The sequence below is a fragment of the Penicillium paradoxum genome (assembly GCF_028828445.1).
Source record: "Penicillium paradoxum strain IBT 22861 chromosome Unknown utg000005l_segment0_segment0, whole genome shotgun sequence".
NCBI classification, from domain to species: domain Eukaryota; kingdom Fungi; phylum Ascomycota; class Eurotiomycetes; order Eurotiales; family Aspergillaceae; genus Penicillium; species Penicillium paradoxum.
The window spans coordinates 280,826-299,063 of record NW_026643183.1 but is presented as its reverse complement, the minus strand read 5'-3'; the positions used below and the strand labels follow the sequence as shown (position 1 = coordinate 299,063).

At 49.0% G+C, this 18,238-nt stretch overlaps 5 protein-coding genes across 5 annotated transcripts; 4 read left to right on the top strand and 1 right to left on the bottom strand.

Moving 5' to 3' along the window:
- Positions 1 to 7,526: 7,526 nt before the first annotated feature.
- Positions 7,527 to 7,829, top strand: N7457_005159 (uncharacterized protein; the record flags this gene model as incomplete). Its single annotated transcript, XM_057176204.1, has 1 exon — positions 7,527 to 7,829. One exon carries the CDS (start codon positions 7,527 to 7,529, stop codon positions 7,827 to 7,829), a length of 303 nt encoding a protein of 100 aa, XP_057030506.1.
- Positions 7,830 to 10,252: 2,423 nt separating this feature from the next.
- N7457_005158 (MFS transporter) lies at positions 10,253 to 11,991 on the top strand (the record flags this gene model as incomplete). The annotated part of the gene is made up of 5 exons (XM_057176203.1): positions 10,253 to 10,583; positions 10,646 to 10,759; positions 10,816 to 10,948; positions 10,997 to 11,426; positions 11,476 to 11,991. Coding segments are annotated over 5 exons (1,524 nt in total), but the record flags the coding sequence as incomplete, so codon positions are not given.
- A 707-nt stretch (positions 11,992 to 12,698) lies between these two features.
- On the top strand, positions 12,699 to 13,673 carry N7457_005157 (T2 family ribonuclease; the record flags this gene model as incomplete). The annotated part of the gene is made up of 4 exons (XM_057176202.1): positions 12,699 to 12,931; positions 12,997 to 13,291; positions 13,374 to 13,566; positions 13,624 to 13,673. The coding sequence occupies 4 exons, from the start codon at positions 12,699 to 12,701 to the stop codon at positions 13,671 to 13,673; spliced, it is 771 nt and encodes a 256-aa protein (XP_057030504.1).
- Positions 13,674 to 14,218: 545 nt separating this feature from the next.
- swc5 (putative Swr1p complex component (Swc5)) lies at positions 14,219 to 15,374 on the bottom strand (the record flags this gene model as incomplete). The annotated part of the gene is made up of 2 exons (XM_057176201.1): positions 14,219 to 14,894; positions 15,001 to 15,374. The coding sequence occupies 2 exons, from the start codon at positions 15,372 to 15,374 to the stop codon at positions 14,219 to 14,221; spliced, it is 1,050 nt and encodes a 349-aa protein (XP_057030503.1).
- Positions 15,375 to 17,561: 2,187 nt separating this feature from the next.
- On the top strand, positions 17,562 to 18,228 carry N7457_005155 (GPI anchored serine-threonine rich protein; the record flags this gene model as incomplete). The annotated part of the gene is made up of 3 exons (XM_057176200.1): positions 17,562 to 17,683; positions 17,744 to 17,842; positions 17,919 to 18,228. 3 exons carry the CDS (start codon positions 17,562 to 17,564, stop codon positions 18,226 to 18,228), a joined length of 531 nt encoding a protein of 176 aa, XP_057030502.1.
- Positions 18,229 to 18,238: the final 10 nt, after the last annotated feature.

The following is an 18,238-nucleotide window of genomic DNA, read 5'->3' as shown; positions in this document are numbered from 1 at the left end:
CCTGGCGTCTCTATGAGGTTGTTCGGATTCTGTGGGAGTAATCTCCGCCTGGGAAAGAAAAGAAAGCACCAAAATGGGGGTTTCTTAAAAAAAGAATGAAAAATTAAAAATTAAAAATATGAGCTCGCTCGGACGTGCAGTGTGGAGGCTTCGATCGATCTCATCCGTACTTTTGCGACAGGTCAGACGTTGCCCACTGCCAGTGCAAAGCCAGTTGACACTGCAGGACCTTCCGTACTCCGTACTCTGGTACGGCGTAGCAATCTCAGATTCCAGAGCTTCCACCTCCGCATTCCCCCTCTTCACATTAATTCCTTGGATCCGACGGTCTGGTTATATTTGTTTCTGTTTGGTCTGATAGAGTCTAGTCCGAACCGGGTCTAGTTCCCCGGCCCATCGGGTCTTAGCCGGCGCTACGGGCTACCTATGGGCCCCCGGTGACAAATCATTACTTCATCCCGAACCTTGCAAGTCATCATCAGGCCTCATTGGAATGTGAGAAGAAGTAAAAAGCAAAAAAAAAAAGCACCAAAAGAACACAAAGAACGCAAGCCTCGGGGAACAACTAATATCCAGCCCGCTGGGCGTGAGAAAACGCCAAACCGCCCATCCGCCCCAACGGTTCGGATGGTATCAGCCTGAGCTGCACCTGCGTCTGACCCATCACGCGTCAGTTGAGACCTGAACGGGAGTGCTGGTTGGAGAGCATCTGTTTCTCAGTTCACCTGCCGTGGCTAACAATCACAGGCAAAGTTTCGCATTCTTGGATGTGCCATGCCATGGCTGGTTTTCCTTTCAACCGTCCAGATAGCGATCGGCCTCGAATGTTTGTCTCTGCAGGCGTGCGAAATGGCGGCCAGGCTCGACTGGGCTTATGAATTCGGTTAATCCTGCAATTCTGCCATGTTTTTTTTTCTTTTCTTTTTCTTGGTCGTTCGTCTGTGTATCACATCATACTTGCATGGTCCATCTAGCGGGTCGGGATGAAACAGGATTTGAGGAGGTTGTACGGAGTACGGGGTACTTTGTCTGATGTATATCGAGGGCTTCCCAGGTTGATATGAGCTTTGAAGATAAGTGGGCATCCCAATCTTAGAATACTGATCGGTACTCGGTACTCGGTACTCCGTATTGTGCCGCAATGAAAATGATGCAACCCTGAGAATTAGGTTCGAACTAGGCCATAATGGCTTTGTCGGCTTCTTCCTTTCCTTTTTCTTCCTCGCGCGGCCCCGCACTCTCTGTCGATCGTTGTCGTTTTCTGGTCGATCCTTATTCAGTTATATTGTTCTGTGTCTACTGTCAGATCTCACTTCGACAAGCACCCCACATCAATTTCTCGATTTACCCTATTTCTTGCATCGCTATTTCTGCCCTTCTTCGCCATGCTTTATTGATATACCTGCATACTTTTCCGCGTCCCATGAGCTCGAAAACCGGTTTGACGTGCTTCTTCACATTCCTATTGATAAGATGCGTCTTGTTCCTGCAATTATTCCAAAACTATCGTACTTGCGAATCCCGAGAATTTGAAAGAGAATTATACCCAAGGACTTGGCTGATTCTTCTATTCAGTCGGCTTCTCCGAAATTTTTGATTTTTTGGGGGGATTTTTTGGTCATTTCTTTTTTTGTCCTTTTTAGGTTCCTTGGATCTGAGTCCGACCTCTCCATCTAACAAACTTTGAGGCAAATATCGGTCAATAGCCAGGGAGAACCACCTTGATAATTCTTACTCCGAGCTTCTGGCCAATTTCCCTAATGCACTAATCCAGGTGCAGTAAGGGCGACCGAATCCCGAAATCCAACCAACCCCCAGATCCCTCAGCCCCTGCGTCTGACCGGATAGCTTCCAACATACGTGGCTTCCTTTCACCACGAACCCACTGGGTCGATATGTAGCCCTATCGACGCTAGAAACTACTATGATGAACTACAGATCTATCTGCAGACCGTTCGGTATTTGGAACCAGGATCCATACGGGCGCGAGCCCAAGTCACTGCCGAAATCTCCATCCAATCCACTCTCAATGCGGCGCCAAAACTGGAAGGTTTCGATAGTAGCTGCGCTTCGCATCGACTCATATAGTGCACAGTTACCCTTAGCGTGCAAAGGCGTAATTCAGGCCTCCGGTCGCGCCACGGGGATCAACAGTGGCGCGGTCGATGGGATGTGGCTTATCTGGGGTGATCAGCCGGCGATTCGGGATTTCGTACATGCCTTGTCTGTGCCAACGAGATCTACATCAATCAGCTCGCCACCAAGTCTGACTGCGGGATTTTCGCTCCTGATCGTCCACGCTGGTTTGAACGGGCCGCGTAGATCCTCGAGACGGCTGCGACTCATGGCTCTCAACAATGTCCAATCTCCTGTTGATCGCATTGCTAGGTTTCAGACGTGTGTCAATTGTGCCGACTGGGATGTTACAATTTTCTCCTAGGTGCAGCCAAGTTCCCAACCTTCCCGTAGAATGACATGGAAGATAGGATCACATTACGTACCCTCGTGGATCCTAAGATAGGCCGGCACGAAACGGGACACACATGTACAGGGTATACTGCGTGTTCGAGACTCCAAACTACTGCCATCTCCCATAAAACGGAAGAAGATGATAGACCAACTAACCCACACAATGCAAACCCCGAACTGGCGAACTCTATCTGGGATCGCCCAAATAGCTGCATTAGCACGATTCCGAGGTCTCAGGAACCAGGTACTCGGGAGCCAAAATGGACCTATCAGTTGCACAAGCTTCTCAGATCCTTGTTTATTCTTCGAAGAGCGCAGAGGATTACCCATTCCGCTCAAGTACAAAGTACGATTACGGAGTACTCCATCCCAGACACATACCCCTGGTGATCAACCTTGGAACATGACATGCAAGCCCCCACCCCCACCCACCATTCATCCTATCCTGCCTTACTGTCCTATTGGCAAGAACTTCTTTCCTCGGCTCGTTCATGCGGAGCTGTCACTAGGCTGTGGGCCAGCATACCCTCTTGTGTCACGTAGGGTGTACTATTGTGTCTGCACCTCCATTTCCTGCTCATTGATTGACGTTCACATTCTGCGGTATGCATGGTGCTTTCCCCTCGGCTCTGTAGGCTGAGATCCGGTTTATGCCGGCGTACTGCAAGTGCTGCAGGTCCGTTTAACGCCGCTGATGGCACTGCGAATGTCTATCACTCGGCGTTCGCCGTTCGGCTTCGAGCGCGAATCATGAATCGTTTACGGAGTACGCTTTGGATAGTTTGGAGGGATTTCTTTTTCTTTTTCTTTTTTAGAATAGTTTTGCTGTGATTATTATCTCGTACCAATACTCCAAGTTAGGTTCGATATCCATTTGCCAATAAAGGGTATCGTTATTCAGTGCCAAAGCGCTGAGGCACTCATATTATCGAGGACCGTGCTGGAATGGGATCTGGGTATCAGATGTCTTTCCCTCCAGATAAAGTAATCCCCTGGTGCAGCAATGGAACTCAGAATGTGACGACGTAGGATTATTTGGCGGCGAAGCGACCCGGGACTCGTTACTCCGGGTTCCCTGGCATAGATTCTATTAATGCCCCAGTGGACAAGCGAATCTGAAATTGGCAAACTGCAGGCAATGATTTGTCTGGCCAGAACGGATGCAGGGCCAAATTGGGGCGGCCTATGGGAAGTGAGGATGATAGATCGGAAGCTGCAAAAAGCGATCAATAGTACGTGCCTGGCCGGATGTATGCACCAGGCCCAAAAGGGTACTTGCTCGCCCGGCAGTCGGAGGTCATTCGGGGGTCTCTCGGACGAACCCCGTTGTCCATCCCTTGCTTGTTTTGTTTTGCTGTCCTCTTCAACGGCGCTTCCAGACGGCATTCGAAAAAAAAAAAACATTCGACTTTTCCTATTTGTGAATACTCGCTGACTTGCATTGCATTGCCTTGCATAGATTGTTCCCCGTTTCCAGGAACCAACTCCCAGCGATCTGCCTGGCTTCGGTCTTTGATTGGTGCTCGACCGTGTACCTTCTTTTTTAGCCCGGATACCCTTCAGGGGGTTCCCCAGCATCCTCGTGTGGCTGTCCCTGCCTACTCCCAGCATGATGTGAGTCGTGATGGAGCAGTACCACGATAGTACCACGATGGTACCGAGGTACTCATTACCGCAATCTCGCGAGTCGCGAGTCGCGACTGAGACCAAATGAGCACATTCAACATCCAACTCACAAAGCCTAAAAAAAAAACAAAAAACAAAACCAAGGAAAAAACAAGGAAAAACAAGGAAAGCCTTGCTCCATACAGTGTCCCAAAGATGCAGCGGTGCAATAATGCTGCCTGTATCACATACCAGCGCAATTACACCGACCTGCTTGGTTCCAAATTGGATTCTAGATGAACTATGCATCGCCGCTCGCACAATCTTATGTAACCATACTAGTGAAGCACCTAATACAGGATGGTGGGCCATGATCTCCCAAGAGCTAGACTCAAGGTGCCTCCAATTAGCACCGGATCGGCCCTGCACATCGAACTATCTGGAGAATGTCAGGCATGGGTGATTTGCAGCAGCCCTGCAGAGCACCTACCATGTCTAACCTGGTGCCGTGGGGGTCGATCGAGTTCTGATTGGTGGTAGTGGGAGGGGGCTGATCGCTGGGAATCTTGGATGATATCATATATTTGGGCCCTTGCGCCTGGCCAAAGGTACCTCGTCGACCGTGAGAAACCTACATGCTGTTATTTGGTTTCAGTTCATTTGAACCCACATATTGCCAAAGCCGCGAACTCCGTGGAAGCATGGGTCGTGTTGAGTATTCATACTGTGCACTCCGTATTAGATTCGCGATTGTCGGGTTAAATTGAGACAGGGTCATGACGCGAGCTTGGGATGAATGCCCTGTGACGCGGATCATTGACTCGCGAGGGTTGCGCTATATTGTTCATGTCTTGATTATCGCGGTCTGTGTATCTTTGGGCTGGGCACGGTCGCCGACGAGAGTTCTTGGGAGTAAGCGGTTGGTGTAGGTTTCTAGGCAGAGATGTTGGCCTGGGCTAGATTGGCCTGAGGAAGCTATAGTGCGTAACTCTAATGCGATGACATCAGTATCAGCTGAGTTGGGTAGTAAGGGTCAGTGTGGTACTTGGTGGGCTTGGTGGAGAGTCTATCGGCAATGCTAGAGTGACTCAGGCCTTACAGGTGTTTATTGTTGATTCCGTAGATGTGTATGTGGTGTGCCGGTTGCTACGGCATCCACTGGGTTGGGAACTATCGACAGAACTAGTTCGTCAGGACTTGATAGCGCTTGCACAGGGAGTGATTATCTATGTGTAGCAGTAGACACATTCATATTACTCGTTAACCAACGTCTTTGTCTATTCTCTTTTCATATATGAACTTATGTTAGCCTTGAACGTAGATATATATTCGGTGATCCACAAACACATAACCCGTAGACACAGAGGTTTTATCTTCGGTCTACATTTTTCGACACAGCTCTTCACCATTATTCATTTAATACATAGGTTTTCACGGTCCACAGACACGAAAATGACCGACGTAGGTATCAAGGACGAAGCTTTAGGAGAAGTTTTGAACGGTAAACGCACAAGCTTCAGTTCATTTCCCGCAGGCCAGCATTTGCTTTGCCGGCATCAGCCGCGTCTACTAAAACTGCCTCGAAAGCCTGAACTTCCGACGAATACGTGGGATGTGGCTTCAGTCAAGACATTAAGAGACGTCAAAGAATATGCTCCAACTCATGACTGTCTGTTGAGCTCATTGCTGGTGACCAAGGTATCATTTGATATAACTAGGCACCAATGTCTGAAGATTTGAGATCGAAGAAACCCCAGCAATACGGAGAATGACCAGGGAGTCTGTAGGACTACACAACTGATAGGCTGTGACTACCTCAACAAACATGGTATATCTTCTGACATGCCATGGTTGGAACCTCGTTTTTAATATAGTAATTTCTACCTGCTCTTAATGCAACTGTCCACTATGTTTCCGCAACTTCCAGTCCGAAGGATACAAACGAGTCAGCTATCATCACCAATACACCGTCGTCCATCGAATATATCCCAGAGACTGCCAGCCCTAGCCTCGACATCTCTTCGATCATCTTCAATAAGATCCGAGGAAAATCACTGGACCCTGAATGGCCCAGAGATCCATTATACTCCAAGAGTTGATGATCTATTCGCCTCAGAAGACTCGACCGAAAGACCACATCGCGCCTTGGATCGTTATATGTCGTTTGATATAGGTGTCGAAGTGATTGTCAATTCTCATCGATGGGGATTATGCCACACCCAAGCTCGCTATCCAGAGATAATACGAGCTCGCAAGATGATTTTGGAGTGATATTCTCGCTTAATATCTCTCGAGTTGTCCACTTTACGGTGGAACTGGTTGAACCTATCCAGGACGTGGTGGCTAGCGGGCCAACTGGCCGAGATTTTCGATAGTTGAGTCCCAGATCAATCACACCCGGTTTGCATGGGGACTGTTCTACCTCAAAAGATAGATGTATTCCTTTGAATTCGAGGGTAACAGAGGTAGAATCTCTTATTACCATCATGGCTCTGCTAGCATGTCCCTGGCAGATGCACAACGGATGAAGAATGAGGCCTTGTCCGGATTTTGATAGTCTAAACACTGTTAGCCAGAAACGATAGTAGGGTGTTCAAGTAAGGTGCTCAGTATATACGATATATCATCAGACTTTAATGATAACGGCCTAGGTATTCCTTAGATAAATGGCAGAAGTAGGAATTGTATAGAGGAAATGGAGCGCCTTGGAAGTCTGTCAACGTTTGTCGGGGCGGTCGTCGGGGCGGTGACTCCGGCCCCCAGCCCTCAGCCCCCAGCCCCCAGCCCCCAGCCACCAAGTCCATCGGGCTTGTCTCATCCCACTGGTCTCCTCTCTTCATCCAACCACAACAATCGACTATCATTGTTAACCTCGCTTTCCTCATTTCCATCAATATTCTTTGACGTGCTTGGGCACAAAAAAGGCGGGCAGGTCTTTGTGACCGTTGCTTCTCACCCATTGCCCATATGCTTGGGAGTCACGACATGATGTCGGGTGGCATTCTAATGTGGTTGAATCTCACATCACTTTTGAAGACTGCCGATTACAAATCTCGAATCACAAATACTTGATATGACCCAAGGTGAACACTCAGACCTAGTACCGTGGGAGCACAATCAACTGACTCAATTTAGATCGATGTCATTGTCTGTCACTCCACCACCGGCCTCCGCATGATATCTTAAGACCACGCTTCCAAAAACACTTCAATTACCACCCCCGTGGTAATTGTGGACACATCAACCAGTTTCACCATGTAGAGATTCGAATGCCTATAATCAAGCATTCATATCTCGGTGGAAACAATCCACATCTCGCTCTGGGGTAAAGAGGTTTGTCACACGGGTGGACACATTTTCACCATTACAAACAATGATCTATTGAATGCGACAGTGTCCTGTTTAAACGGCGGTATATTTCCCATTCACCTAATCCTCCAAGTCAAACCATCATGCCGTCAAGATTCAACGTTCGACAAAAGGTCTTCATTCTCATTTTCAAGGCCCAGCACAATGAACTTCAGCAGGTGTTGACCATGACACAAGACTTCCTTGACGGTCGCCTGACTCAAGACGAACTTAGAGAAAAGTATTATGGCTCACGAAGGAAACCTCAGAAGCTGCCAACCCTCGCCGTCGGCGACCTTGATACTAAGCAAGTCGAGGAGATACTTCATCTAAGAGCAACCCAAGAAGACGATGAGCTTGCGCATGTCCCTTCTATTCCGACCCCGACCGAGCTTAAGAGGGTCTAAACGAAAGCTGATGCCACTCGTTCCAAAAGTTCACTTAATGAAGCCAGCATTCGTTGGACGCTCGATCTACTGCTTGCCTATGCTTTCCCACATCAATGAGGCTCGCGTTCAAAGGTCAGCCGCAAACGAAGGCCCCTTAGCCTGCCAGCTCCATCTTGCTCGCCTACCATCTTGAGATTTGAGCAACGGGGCCTCAATAAGCACGCCTCGCTTCATATGGATATATTCAACAGAAAAGCAGACATATCTCAGTGCGTGGAATTAGGACTGCTAGAGCTCTAAAAGACCTTTCGGGTTGTTCATGTAGTTTTAGCATATCACATGGGCTTCGGTAAAACAAAACAGAATCCGAGGATTTGAAGCAACACCAAACAGACACATGCTCCCCCGAATCAGTTCGAGACGAACAGGACCGAGCCCTTAAGAGAACCCTTAGAACCCTCCAATGGACCAAGACCTGGACCGAGTCGCTAACTGGTGAACTTCGAGCCACAAAGCAACTGCTAGGAACATTGACTTACACTCCGCAAAGCAAGATTTGGCAAGCGGGTGGCTGGAAACCCGGTGCATAGGCTTTGGAATCTTTCCTGCGAAACAACCCCAGCCTTGACAAGAAATCTATTCACTCCTTGGGATCCGATGCTAGCCCAATTCAAGTCCCGGCATGGTTGTTGAAGGATGACGAATAAGTCAGCGGAGAAGGGATAAGTGACAAGATCGACAAGTAGCCTGCACCACTCCTGGGTGAGGAAATTCTTGATTCTATATCAAGATAATTCAAGAATCTGGGGGAATTTGGAACCTTTGACAACTCAGAACGAAGGAACAGCTTTAAATGGAGAGTTCAGACGGAATGAGATGGTAAAACGGAGCTTATCCATTCTACTCGGATATTCAAGATTAGCTCGTTCACCAACCATAACCACCTAGGCAGCTTCACGAGAATGGACTTTTTATGTCGCGTTTACTGTTGATTCCATTTGATCTGTACACCTAGTCGAATTGAAACCAAACCGAGCGCTCCTGAGTTAGTAGGATCGCATTGAGTTAAGAGTCCCAGGTCGAATGAGCTCCGCGAGCTTCCTATGATTTTGGTTTGTCATACGGAGTACGAAACATTAGCCCTAGAGTTTACTTCCAATGAATTCACTCGATCAGTACAATGCGGCGTGCAGTAAACCCACCCGGCGAAGATACACTGATTGAATTCCAGTACATGTCCCTTTCGGTTGGTTTGCGTGGTTAGGTTCGAACAGAGGGACCTCCATTGCCCACTCGGGTTATGCACCAGAACAGCGAACATAAAGAAAAGTGAAAAAAATGAAACCAAAGTTAATTCCCCGAAGAAACTCCCCGGGGTCTGGATATGTCTCCTGATTTTGATGCAGACTCGGTCCCTCTCTAACACGGCGGCTGGCTTTGGAATCCCAAGGAGAAGTTTCGGGCACACGCAGAAGGCGCGACGGGAAATTGCAGATTGGGCACATGCACAGAGTACGGAGTACGGAGGACTTCGTATTCAAATCAACAAAACTCGATAGGTACTTTTGTCCTGCGAGGTGACGATTGAAGCTTCGGGTGGCGTCGCAATTTGTAATCGAACATTTTCCCTGTACCGGTAGTTCATGACGGAGAGAGAATATGCATGCGCTAATGAATGTCAAGAGTCAATGTATTGAAGGACAGACTGGCTCATGCGTTATCAGGCCGATGGTAAGTATCATGAAGGGGTGTGTTCCTGTTGGGAAGATGCCTGTTTCACTATGTGCTCTGGATGGACAGATGCACCTCGGACTTAAACGAGAGCCGCAGACAGGTCATGTGGCTGGTTGCACTGCACGCCAGGTTGTTTTTGGGCCAAGTGTTCATGCTGATTCGGGTGCACAACAGCCCTCGCACGATCTCGGGCAGGACCTGAAGGTTGACGCTGCTCCAGGATATTGTGCCACGGATCTCTGCGCAATGAGATCAATTCCTGTGAGGCTGAAAATGACAGGAAAATCAAGGCGTCTTACATGTCCATTGGAGAGTCAGTTCGAGCCCCGAACTCCGAACCCGAGCTCCGAGCCCCGACTCTAGAGATAACGAATGCCGAGCATCTTCCTCCAGAACACCAGCAGAATGGGACAGGATTTTCCAAAAAGAACAATCGGAATAAGAAACCGAGAACAATGGTAAAATCGAAATTGAGGATCCGTCTTTAGAAAAGAAGGGAAGGATGTATAGACGATTGCTCAACAAAGGAAATTAGCGGGGGGCCGAAGGACGCCAACGGTCTCCAACGGCCATTGGACTGGGACATTCGCATAAGCAAAGGCAGCAATTTACGGGGCAATTCCTTTTCTCTACATTTCATCCCTGATGTCTAGGAACCCTCCTTCTTAACCACGAGGGATCCCCCGTCTGCGCTGAAATATAATAGCCCAACTCCTTTCACGGCGGACACGATGCCTGCCGAAACAGAGCCCCTATTGGGCTCACACGCCAGACCACGAGCCCAGCACCCGAGGAAATTCTTTATCTCTATCGTGTGTGCTATATTCTTGCTCACTGCCGATTTTGGGTTCTACATGTCGGCTGCACCGCAGCTGGCGGTGTTTGAAGATATCATCTGTCGAAACTACCAGGCCGATCTCCACAAGGCGGGGAACGGCACTCTGGGGCCTCCGGGGTCCAATCCATGTAAATCAGAGGCCGTGCAGGGCGAATTGGCCCTCGTGATAGGATACCGCGAGACTTTTGATGTGCTGCCTGGTATGGGAACTCTACAATATACGATATAGTGATGCGTGGAGGCTGATGCTTTGCCAACGCAGGTCTTCTGCTCGCACTTCCATACGGTATTCTCTCGGATAGGTGGGGGCGGAAACCTATCTTATATCTTTGTATCATTGGCATACTGCTTGCGGAGGTTTGGATGAGAATAGTTTGTGGGTGGATTATTCCGGGGTTGCCTTGGATGCTTTACTGATTGCCTCTCTGTTAGGTCTGTTTTCCAATGTCCTGCCTCTTCGGATGGTCTGGTTATCATCTGTCTTCAAAATCATTGGCGGTGGCGAACAAGTGGTCACAGCCATTTCCTTGGTCATAGTCACCGATGTTTTTTCCGAAGATGAAAGGTACTGTCATGTCGCGAGCCTTTCTGTGCAAATCTAACCCATCTACAGAGCAACTGCATTGTTCCGGTTACAGTCTTGCGTCCAGATTGCAGAGGTCTTGGCCACACCATTGAGTGCCTACCTGATGACATTTGGTCCAATGCTCCCCTATATACTATCACTATGCATGATCTTGGTGGGAAGTATTCCAATCTTGTTCCTCCCGGAAACCCTCCCAACCAGAAAATCGCCGCGGGTCAACCTAGACAGCTCAGAGCAAAATGATGAAAACGGGCAGTCACAGTCCCCGAGTAAGAAACCGATCTTGCAAGAGCTTACCCAACAAGTTCGTGATTTCATCGAGTCAACACGCTGTATTTGGGGTGATTCCAACGTCTGTATAATGGTCCTCGTGCTGTTTGTCACAATCATGAGCCGACTGTGCACAAACCTGCTTCTACAATATGTATCGAAGAAGTTCGACTGGAGCATTGGTCGTGTATGTGCCCTTTCTCTCACTTCATCCCCAGATACTAACAATTGCACAGGCCAGTCTCTTGATCTCACTGCGTGGGATCATTGCGCTCGCGACATACTTGCTTATCATGCCCTCTCTAACCGTTCTAGCTGCTAAACATCTGAATATCCACGGGAAATATAGCGACAAGTTCATGAGCAAAGGCACCGGTGTATTATCCATCATCGGGTTCACTGTTGTCTTTGCGGCCCCAACACCGGCCATCCTGATCGGTGGTGTGGTGTTTTTATCTATCGGCTCGGCATTTTCGGTCAACACACGCAGTCTGGCCACTTCGCTGGTACCACCCAATCACGTTGGCACCTTGTACTCGGCAATTGCTATTGCGCAGGGCGTAGGGACACTCATTTCGGGTCCGTTGTTTGCCAACCTGTTCCGGCTAGGCATGCATCTTGGGTATGCGTGGACAGGCCTCCCATTCTTGCAAGCCGCTCTCTTCTTTGTTGTTGCTGTCATCGGCGTTTGGCACGTTCGCCTAGGACCTCCCCCGGCCGATGACGAGCAGGAACCTCTGTTATCTGAATAGCTTCTAGATTTCCCTCAATTTCATTCCCATCCAAGCGATTTGGCACGGGTTTTCTTATGTGGAGAACGCACTGTCGTCCTGCAGAAGTGGCGCAGAAGAGAAACCCCGTAGAATCTACCCAGTAGCGTGTCATCCCACCTTCGGGAAATTCTCACACCATGTCTTTAAGCGAAGCAACGCCAGAGTTCAGATAAAACGAGTATCCCCCTTGCGGTATCCCGGGCTTAGTGTTCTGGTTTGCCAGGATTGGAGCGATCTGCAGGTTCAATCTTGCGGGGTTGAAATCGACAGTCGGAGATCCGAAGGAGCAGCCCGCGGACAATGCAACCTCAACATCCCATCGGTCTTCTTCAGACGAAGACCGTCGGCCTCTGATTCAGCGCTAGAGCCCGTTGTGCGTCTCTGTTTCATCATTGGCGAAGAGTCCGTACTCGACATGCCCCGCCCGATGATCGTCTCCCGTTTCTAGCGGCACTACTGTACTTCACGTCACTTCATCTTCAGACGATAGGCATACGCGGCGACGTCCGAAACCAAATCAGCATGCTATCTGGTGCATGTGCATTATGTCTCCTACACCTATGTTTGATGTCGAAACATGGCTGCTTTTAACATAGGGTGAGGAAAAAAAACTATAAACTCGTGGATCGTCCTCTTCCATTTCTCTCCAATTCATCAATTCTTACTATTCCAATATATATCCCAACATGTCCCCCAAACCCTCAGCGGGCATGCTCGCTCTGGCAGCAATGACCCTGGTCAGCGGCACAACCGCCTCCCTGGAAGCCTGCGGGACCGACACCGCGTACAGCTGCGTGAGCTCCTCGACAACCCCCACCTGCTGCTTCAACTATCCAGGCGGCGCCCTCCTATTGACTCAATTCTGGGACACCAGCCCATCAACTGGACCCGACGACTCATGGACCATCCACGGTCTGTGGTACGTATAGTGATATCCCACATCCCTCACAAGAGAATATACAAGGGAACTAAACCCACCCCCAGGCCTGACAACTGCGACGGCACATACGAGTCAAGCTGCGACTCGTCGCGGTCGTACAGCAACATCACAGCGATCCTGCAGGCGCAAGGCCGCAGTCAGCTCGTCGACTACATGGACGAGTACTGGGTGGATATCGACGGGGACAACCAGTCATTCTGGGCGCACGAGTGGAACAAGCACGGTACTTGTATCAACACTATCGAGCCGAGCTGCTATTCCGGCTACTCGGCGCAGGAAGAAGTGGGTGATTACTTTGAGAAGGTGGTTGATTTGTTCCAGGGACTGGATACATACCAGGTAGGCTCCCCCTTCCCGCTTTACCCTTCGTGTGATGGGGTTTTGATATCCGTTTCTGTCGGGATGCTGACGGCTCTTTCAGGCTCTTGCCGATGCTGGCATTACCCCCAGTAACTCCGTTACCTACACTTCCAAGGAGATTCAGGCTGCCCTTACGAAGATGCACGGCGCGGAGGTTTACCTCGGCTGCTCGAGTGGCAAGTTGAACCAGGTTTGGTATTTCTATAACGTCCAGGGCAATGCTGTTGATGGGACGTACAAGGCTGCTGCTTCGCGTAAGTTTACCATCGGATTATTTGATTTGTGCTTTTCTGACAGTTGGTCCCTTTTAGTTGCCAACTCCGGTTGCTCTAGCAGTGGCATCAAGTATGTGCCCAAGTAAATATACAATGGGGTTGCTGTTTCAGTCATGATTATGTTTCTTAATTTGCATATGCAATTTGGGCTGGAATGGTATCTCTGGATTATTGCTAAAGTACATGTGGGTAGTGCAAATTCGAATTCTCGTTAATCTGAAACAATTGCCGATGGCATTGATTGCAGATGTTTCAATGGATATAGATGTAGACCGGTGGTTCTGCGGCAGGCCCGTAGATTATCTGCTCCTTTGGAAGCAAGAAGTCTTGATGGCAAGATGCCAGCGATCTTTATGAATGCATTTCGGCCATTGATATTTCCATGTAGTGGATGTAGAACACATCATGCGTTGAGGGTCGGTGAGGCAGATGCCATCCTTTCAAGCGGAATCGATCAAGCTGTTGACCGAAGAAAGATATCGCTGCTGGGGTTGTTCATATGACACAGGGGGGTTCCCTCATACCACAATATCGGAAGGAACCAGGTCCTTTGAGCACACAGTGAGGGAAAGGGATCTCAAACGGTAGAAGGGTTTTGGATAGCAAGTGCACTCCATACGAGAGCTGCTTTTCAGATTCCCTTGCGTCGTGCAGATCGTCTCTCTTCTTCCCTCTTGTCTTCCATGCGACCCAGGAAGTCCATACGACCGATGTAGCCCTCCTTGGCTTTGCTGTGCGTGCGCAACTCGTCTTTGATACCGGCTTGGTCGACATACTCGGCCCAGTCGAGTCGAGATTTCTCCACGGTATTGATCTTGGGTCCGCGCGCGTCCTTGTCATCCGACACAGGCTGCTTCTCCCAGCTTTTCTTAATTGAACCGGGCGGGTTGGGGTCAAATCGGGAGTACTTGCGGAGCGGTCGCTGCAGGCCACGCGCACGAGTTGCAGCCGCAGCATCCTCCTTTGTGTACTCGACGTTCTCCCCGCTTGCCAAAAACACCTTGGCCTCTGCCGAGTGTTTGGACACTAGCTTCTCTTCGGTAGTCCACTCTCCGGCAAACTTGTAGGTGCGCTTAATTTTGATCATCTCATCGGCGGGTCCCGTCTTGTGTTCGGCATCTCCGGCAACCTGTTCCTGTGCTTTCAATTCGCCTGTTGGTTCAGCTGCAGTGGGTTCGGTTGGCTGCTGGGTTTGGGGTGTCTGCAGGCCGGTGTAGCTTTGAGGGGCATTCATCTGCTCCCATAAAGCGTCGACATCCACGGTTGCGCCATCAATTTTGGCTAGCGGTTTGCGCCGTTCTTCTTGTCTGCGGGGGAAATCTATATTAGCATCAGATAGCAAGCAAATGAGAGATTATGTGGAGAAGGGAATTGTGTTGATCGCAAAACTGCTTTGCGATGAAGAAAACTCACATGTGCTGTCTCATTGCGCGTGTTCGCACGAATCCCCCGGCCCCTCCTTCTTCATCGTCAATGTCGATGTCCTCGTCTGAGTCGCTGTCGCGGGCGTGTTTGCCCTTCGGTTTCTTTCCCTTGCGCTTCTTGTCTTTCTTCTCTCTCGCTTTCGTGATAGTGGCCTCATCTCCAGAGTCAAGCTCCTCCGCTTCCGGGATTTGTGGCTGAGTGACTGTCTTGCGCTTCTTCTTTGCGGGTTCCACGGCCTCATCGGCGTCGGAAGATAAATCGGAGTCATCCTGTGCGGCGTCTAGCTCAAAATCCTCATCTTCAGCAGAATCATAGGCCTCCTCATCAGGATCCTCAGTAATTGGCACAGCAGCCTTTGCCATTTTCAATGTGTTTTGCTGTGGATGGTTTTGACAAGAGAAGATCTCAAATGACGGCGCGTCTCGAAGGGCGATAAGGTTCTGCCAGAGGCGGTGTGGTCGTTATCGGAGAAGGGGAGTTCATTGGCTGCGACATAACGAAAATGCAATCACGTGCAGAACATCACTTTCCTACATGTAGACACGTAGGTATCTTCCCCGCCTTATGTCGGTGGTATTTTGAAATTGCTGTGCCTGTTTCTTATGACTACTTCTTGGCTAGTGATTGGTTGTATTGAGACTATTCCCTCAGCCATTGTAGCTTCTGTTATCAACACTCGATTGAGTTTTGCATTGCATACATGCTACATATATTTATTACATGTATTCACTTCTATATTGTACAGCCGCCTGATGACATATCGCTGTTGTTTAACGCAACCCAACTCTTTGCATCCACGGCTTCACAAGTTACAATGATGCTCACATCGGCAGATAGCCAAAGTCTACTTAACATACCTACATTCAATTCCCTCCCTCACTAGCACTAAGCAACACCTCTGATTCAAGGCCGAGGAATAACGAGCCCATTCGCTGCAATGACTACTTCCAAAAAGTCCCCCATGGTACTGTATCTCAACGTGATAGTCGTGTTCAAGTCCCTTGCATGAGCCCTAGAGGTCTTAGCGCCGTCTGGGCGACACTTTGTTTCGACTTCTGTTCCAGGGTTTCTTTCCCCCGACAAATATCAGGCTATGAGTTTCCGATCATTTATCTTGAGTCCCCCTCAACGATATCTATTCAGGGTTATATCATGACCTCCACGCCGCCTTCAAGTGGCTGGCGATGGCTGGCGATGATACCATTATGCCTGAGACTCGGAGAGACTGGGTTGCCGAACTTAGTACACATTATGGCAACTGAATACAACAAGGCCGGCTGGCCCAATGGCAAGGCGCTTGACTACGAATCAAGAGATTGCAGGTTCGATCCCTGCGTCGGTCATCATTTTTTGCCAGTTCTACTCCACTGGAACAGAATCTTTTTGGTTCGGCTCCACCGGAGGCAGCCCGAATCGGCTCGGCATCGAGGGAAACCCGATTTCCGCAGATCACCCGGCAACACCCTAAATGTACTTCGTGATTCTTTATCTTCAAGTGGATTTGTTCTTCATTCTCATTACCGCGGGCAGTCGAGGATGACACTTTGAGTGAGGGTTGGTTACGTTCCAAGGTTGATATGATTGGGGTTGGTGGGGCCAGTACGTCGAGCACATGAGCTATGCTCGATATAATCACAAATCGCCAGTGACCCTGGTGGGAGACGATGAAGATTTTTGATAACAATCGTTGTGAGCATGAACATGTAAGACCCATTCATCTGGTGCCTCGATGAAATTTGCCCTACGAGGATATAAGTGCTCTACTTACGGTCACTTAGTGAGTTCGGGAGGTGGTCTTCGCTAATCATATCCGTAAAGGCGAGTATCAGCCATAATGCGTATTTCAACATCTTTATATGTCATTTATTATGAAATCAATCTGATGCATATCTTTATGTAGCCCAATCAATGGCCCTGGATCTTCTCAGGTACACGCTTCGAACATTCCTAATGCGGCTCTATGGAGTCGGCCATTGGCCAACAAAACCAGGGGAATCAAGGAATGTAATCCCGATCCGGAATGCGACGTCGAAAAAAGTCATGATGTCGACAGAGCATCTTGTCATCTATTTATATGGTTACTTGCAAGTTTAACTGGGCCCAGAGACACCGTTTTGGGCTAGAATCCTCTGGGTTGAAGATCCTCCTTAGGATACCGTATTGCCTGTGGGGGTAGCATATTAGCCCAACACACTCCGTTTTATGAATATAAGTCTCTACAACATGAACTAACTAACGGTATGATCTGTGTATCTCATGTAAGTTTATACAGGTAGAGTTCAAGCACTTGGGCTTGACCTCATGTATAGTGCCTGCGCGGACAGAGCCTGAATCAAGGCACTTTTCCACGTGGGGACTTTCCTCAGACTCCACCTGTCAGCCAGGAATAGATAGATACAACGTGAAAGACGAATGGTTCCATTGTACTCGATGATGTAACGTGTAAAACCTGGGCTTTCGCCCCTAGAGGGTATAATATACTTGTTGGAAGTCTAAATCCCCAGATTTGACCTACACCACCTACTAAGACATACGTTTCTTTCTTCAAGATGCATCTCCTTACCACTCAGATTTCTCTCCTCCTCGCTGTATCAGCTACCCTTGTCGCCGCTCAAGATGGCACGCCCACATCTGCAAACACAAACAGCAACTCATATTGTGCTTCTCAGAAGTAAGCTTCTCAGCCCCCAATGATATTTGATCCTAAAGAGTGGGTACTTACCAGCAATAGACTTGTAGATTCATGCGTCGCAGCCATGAAAGTAAAATTCACGCAATGTTCCGAAAGTGACTGGGATTGCAAATGTTCAGGCGCTGCAAATATCGCCAAGTAAGTGACTGACCCTACCTTTCAACGAGTTATCCCATACAAAGATTGAACTCAGAGTGCTGACATAACTAAATAGTTGTTATGTAGACTGCTCCGATGATGACCCAGCACGGTCTGCCGCTCAAGTCCTCAGCATGAATGATTGCGCCACTGCGAATGCATACGATGTGGGATTGACCACCGTTGCACCCTCATGGACTCGTCCTGGCTCTAATGCCGCACAACCGACCGAGACAGATTATACTATAGCTACCACTACTGCTACACCGACACCAACTTTAAGTGCCCACGAGAAGTCGACGAGTCCATCGGAGGGGGCAGCGGCGGCGAATTCAGCTGGCAGTTGGTTGGCTCTCGTGGGGTTGGGATTAGGGATTGCATTTTGAAGATGCGGGC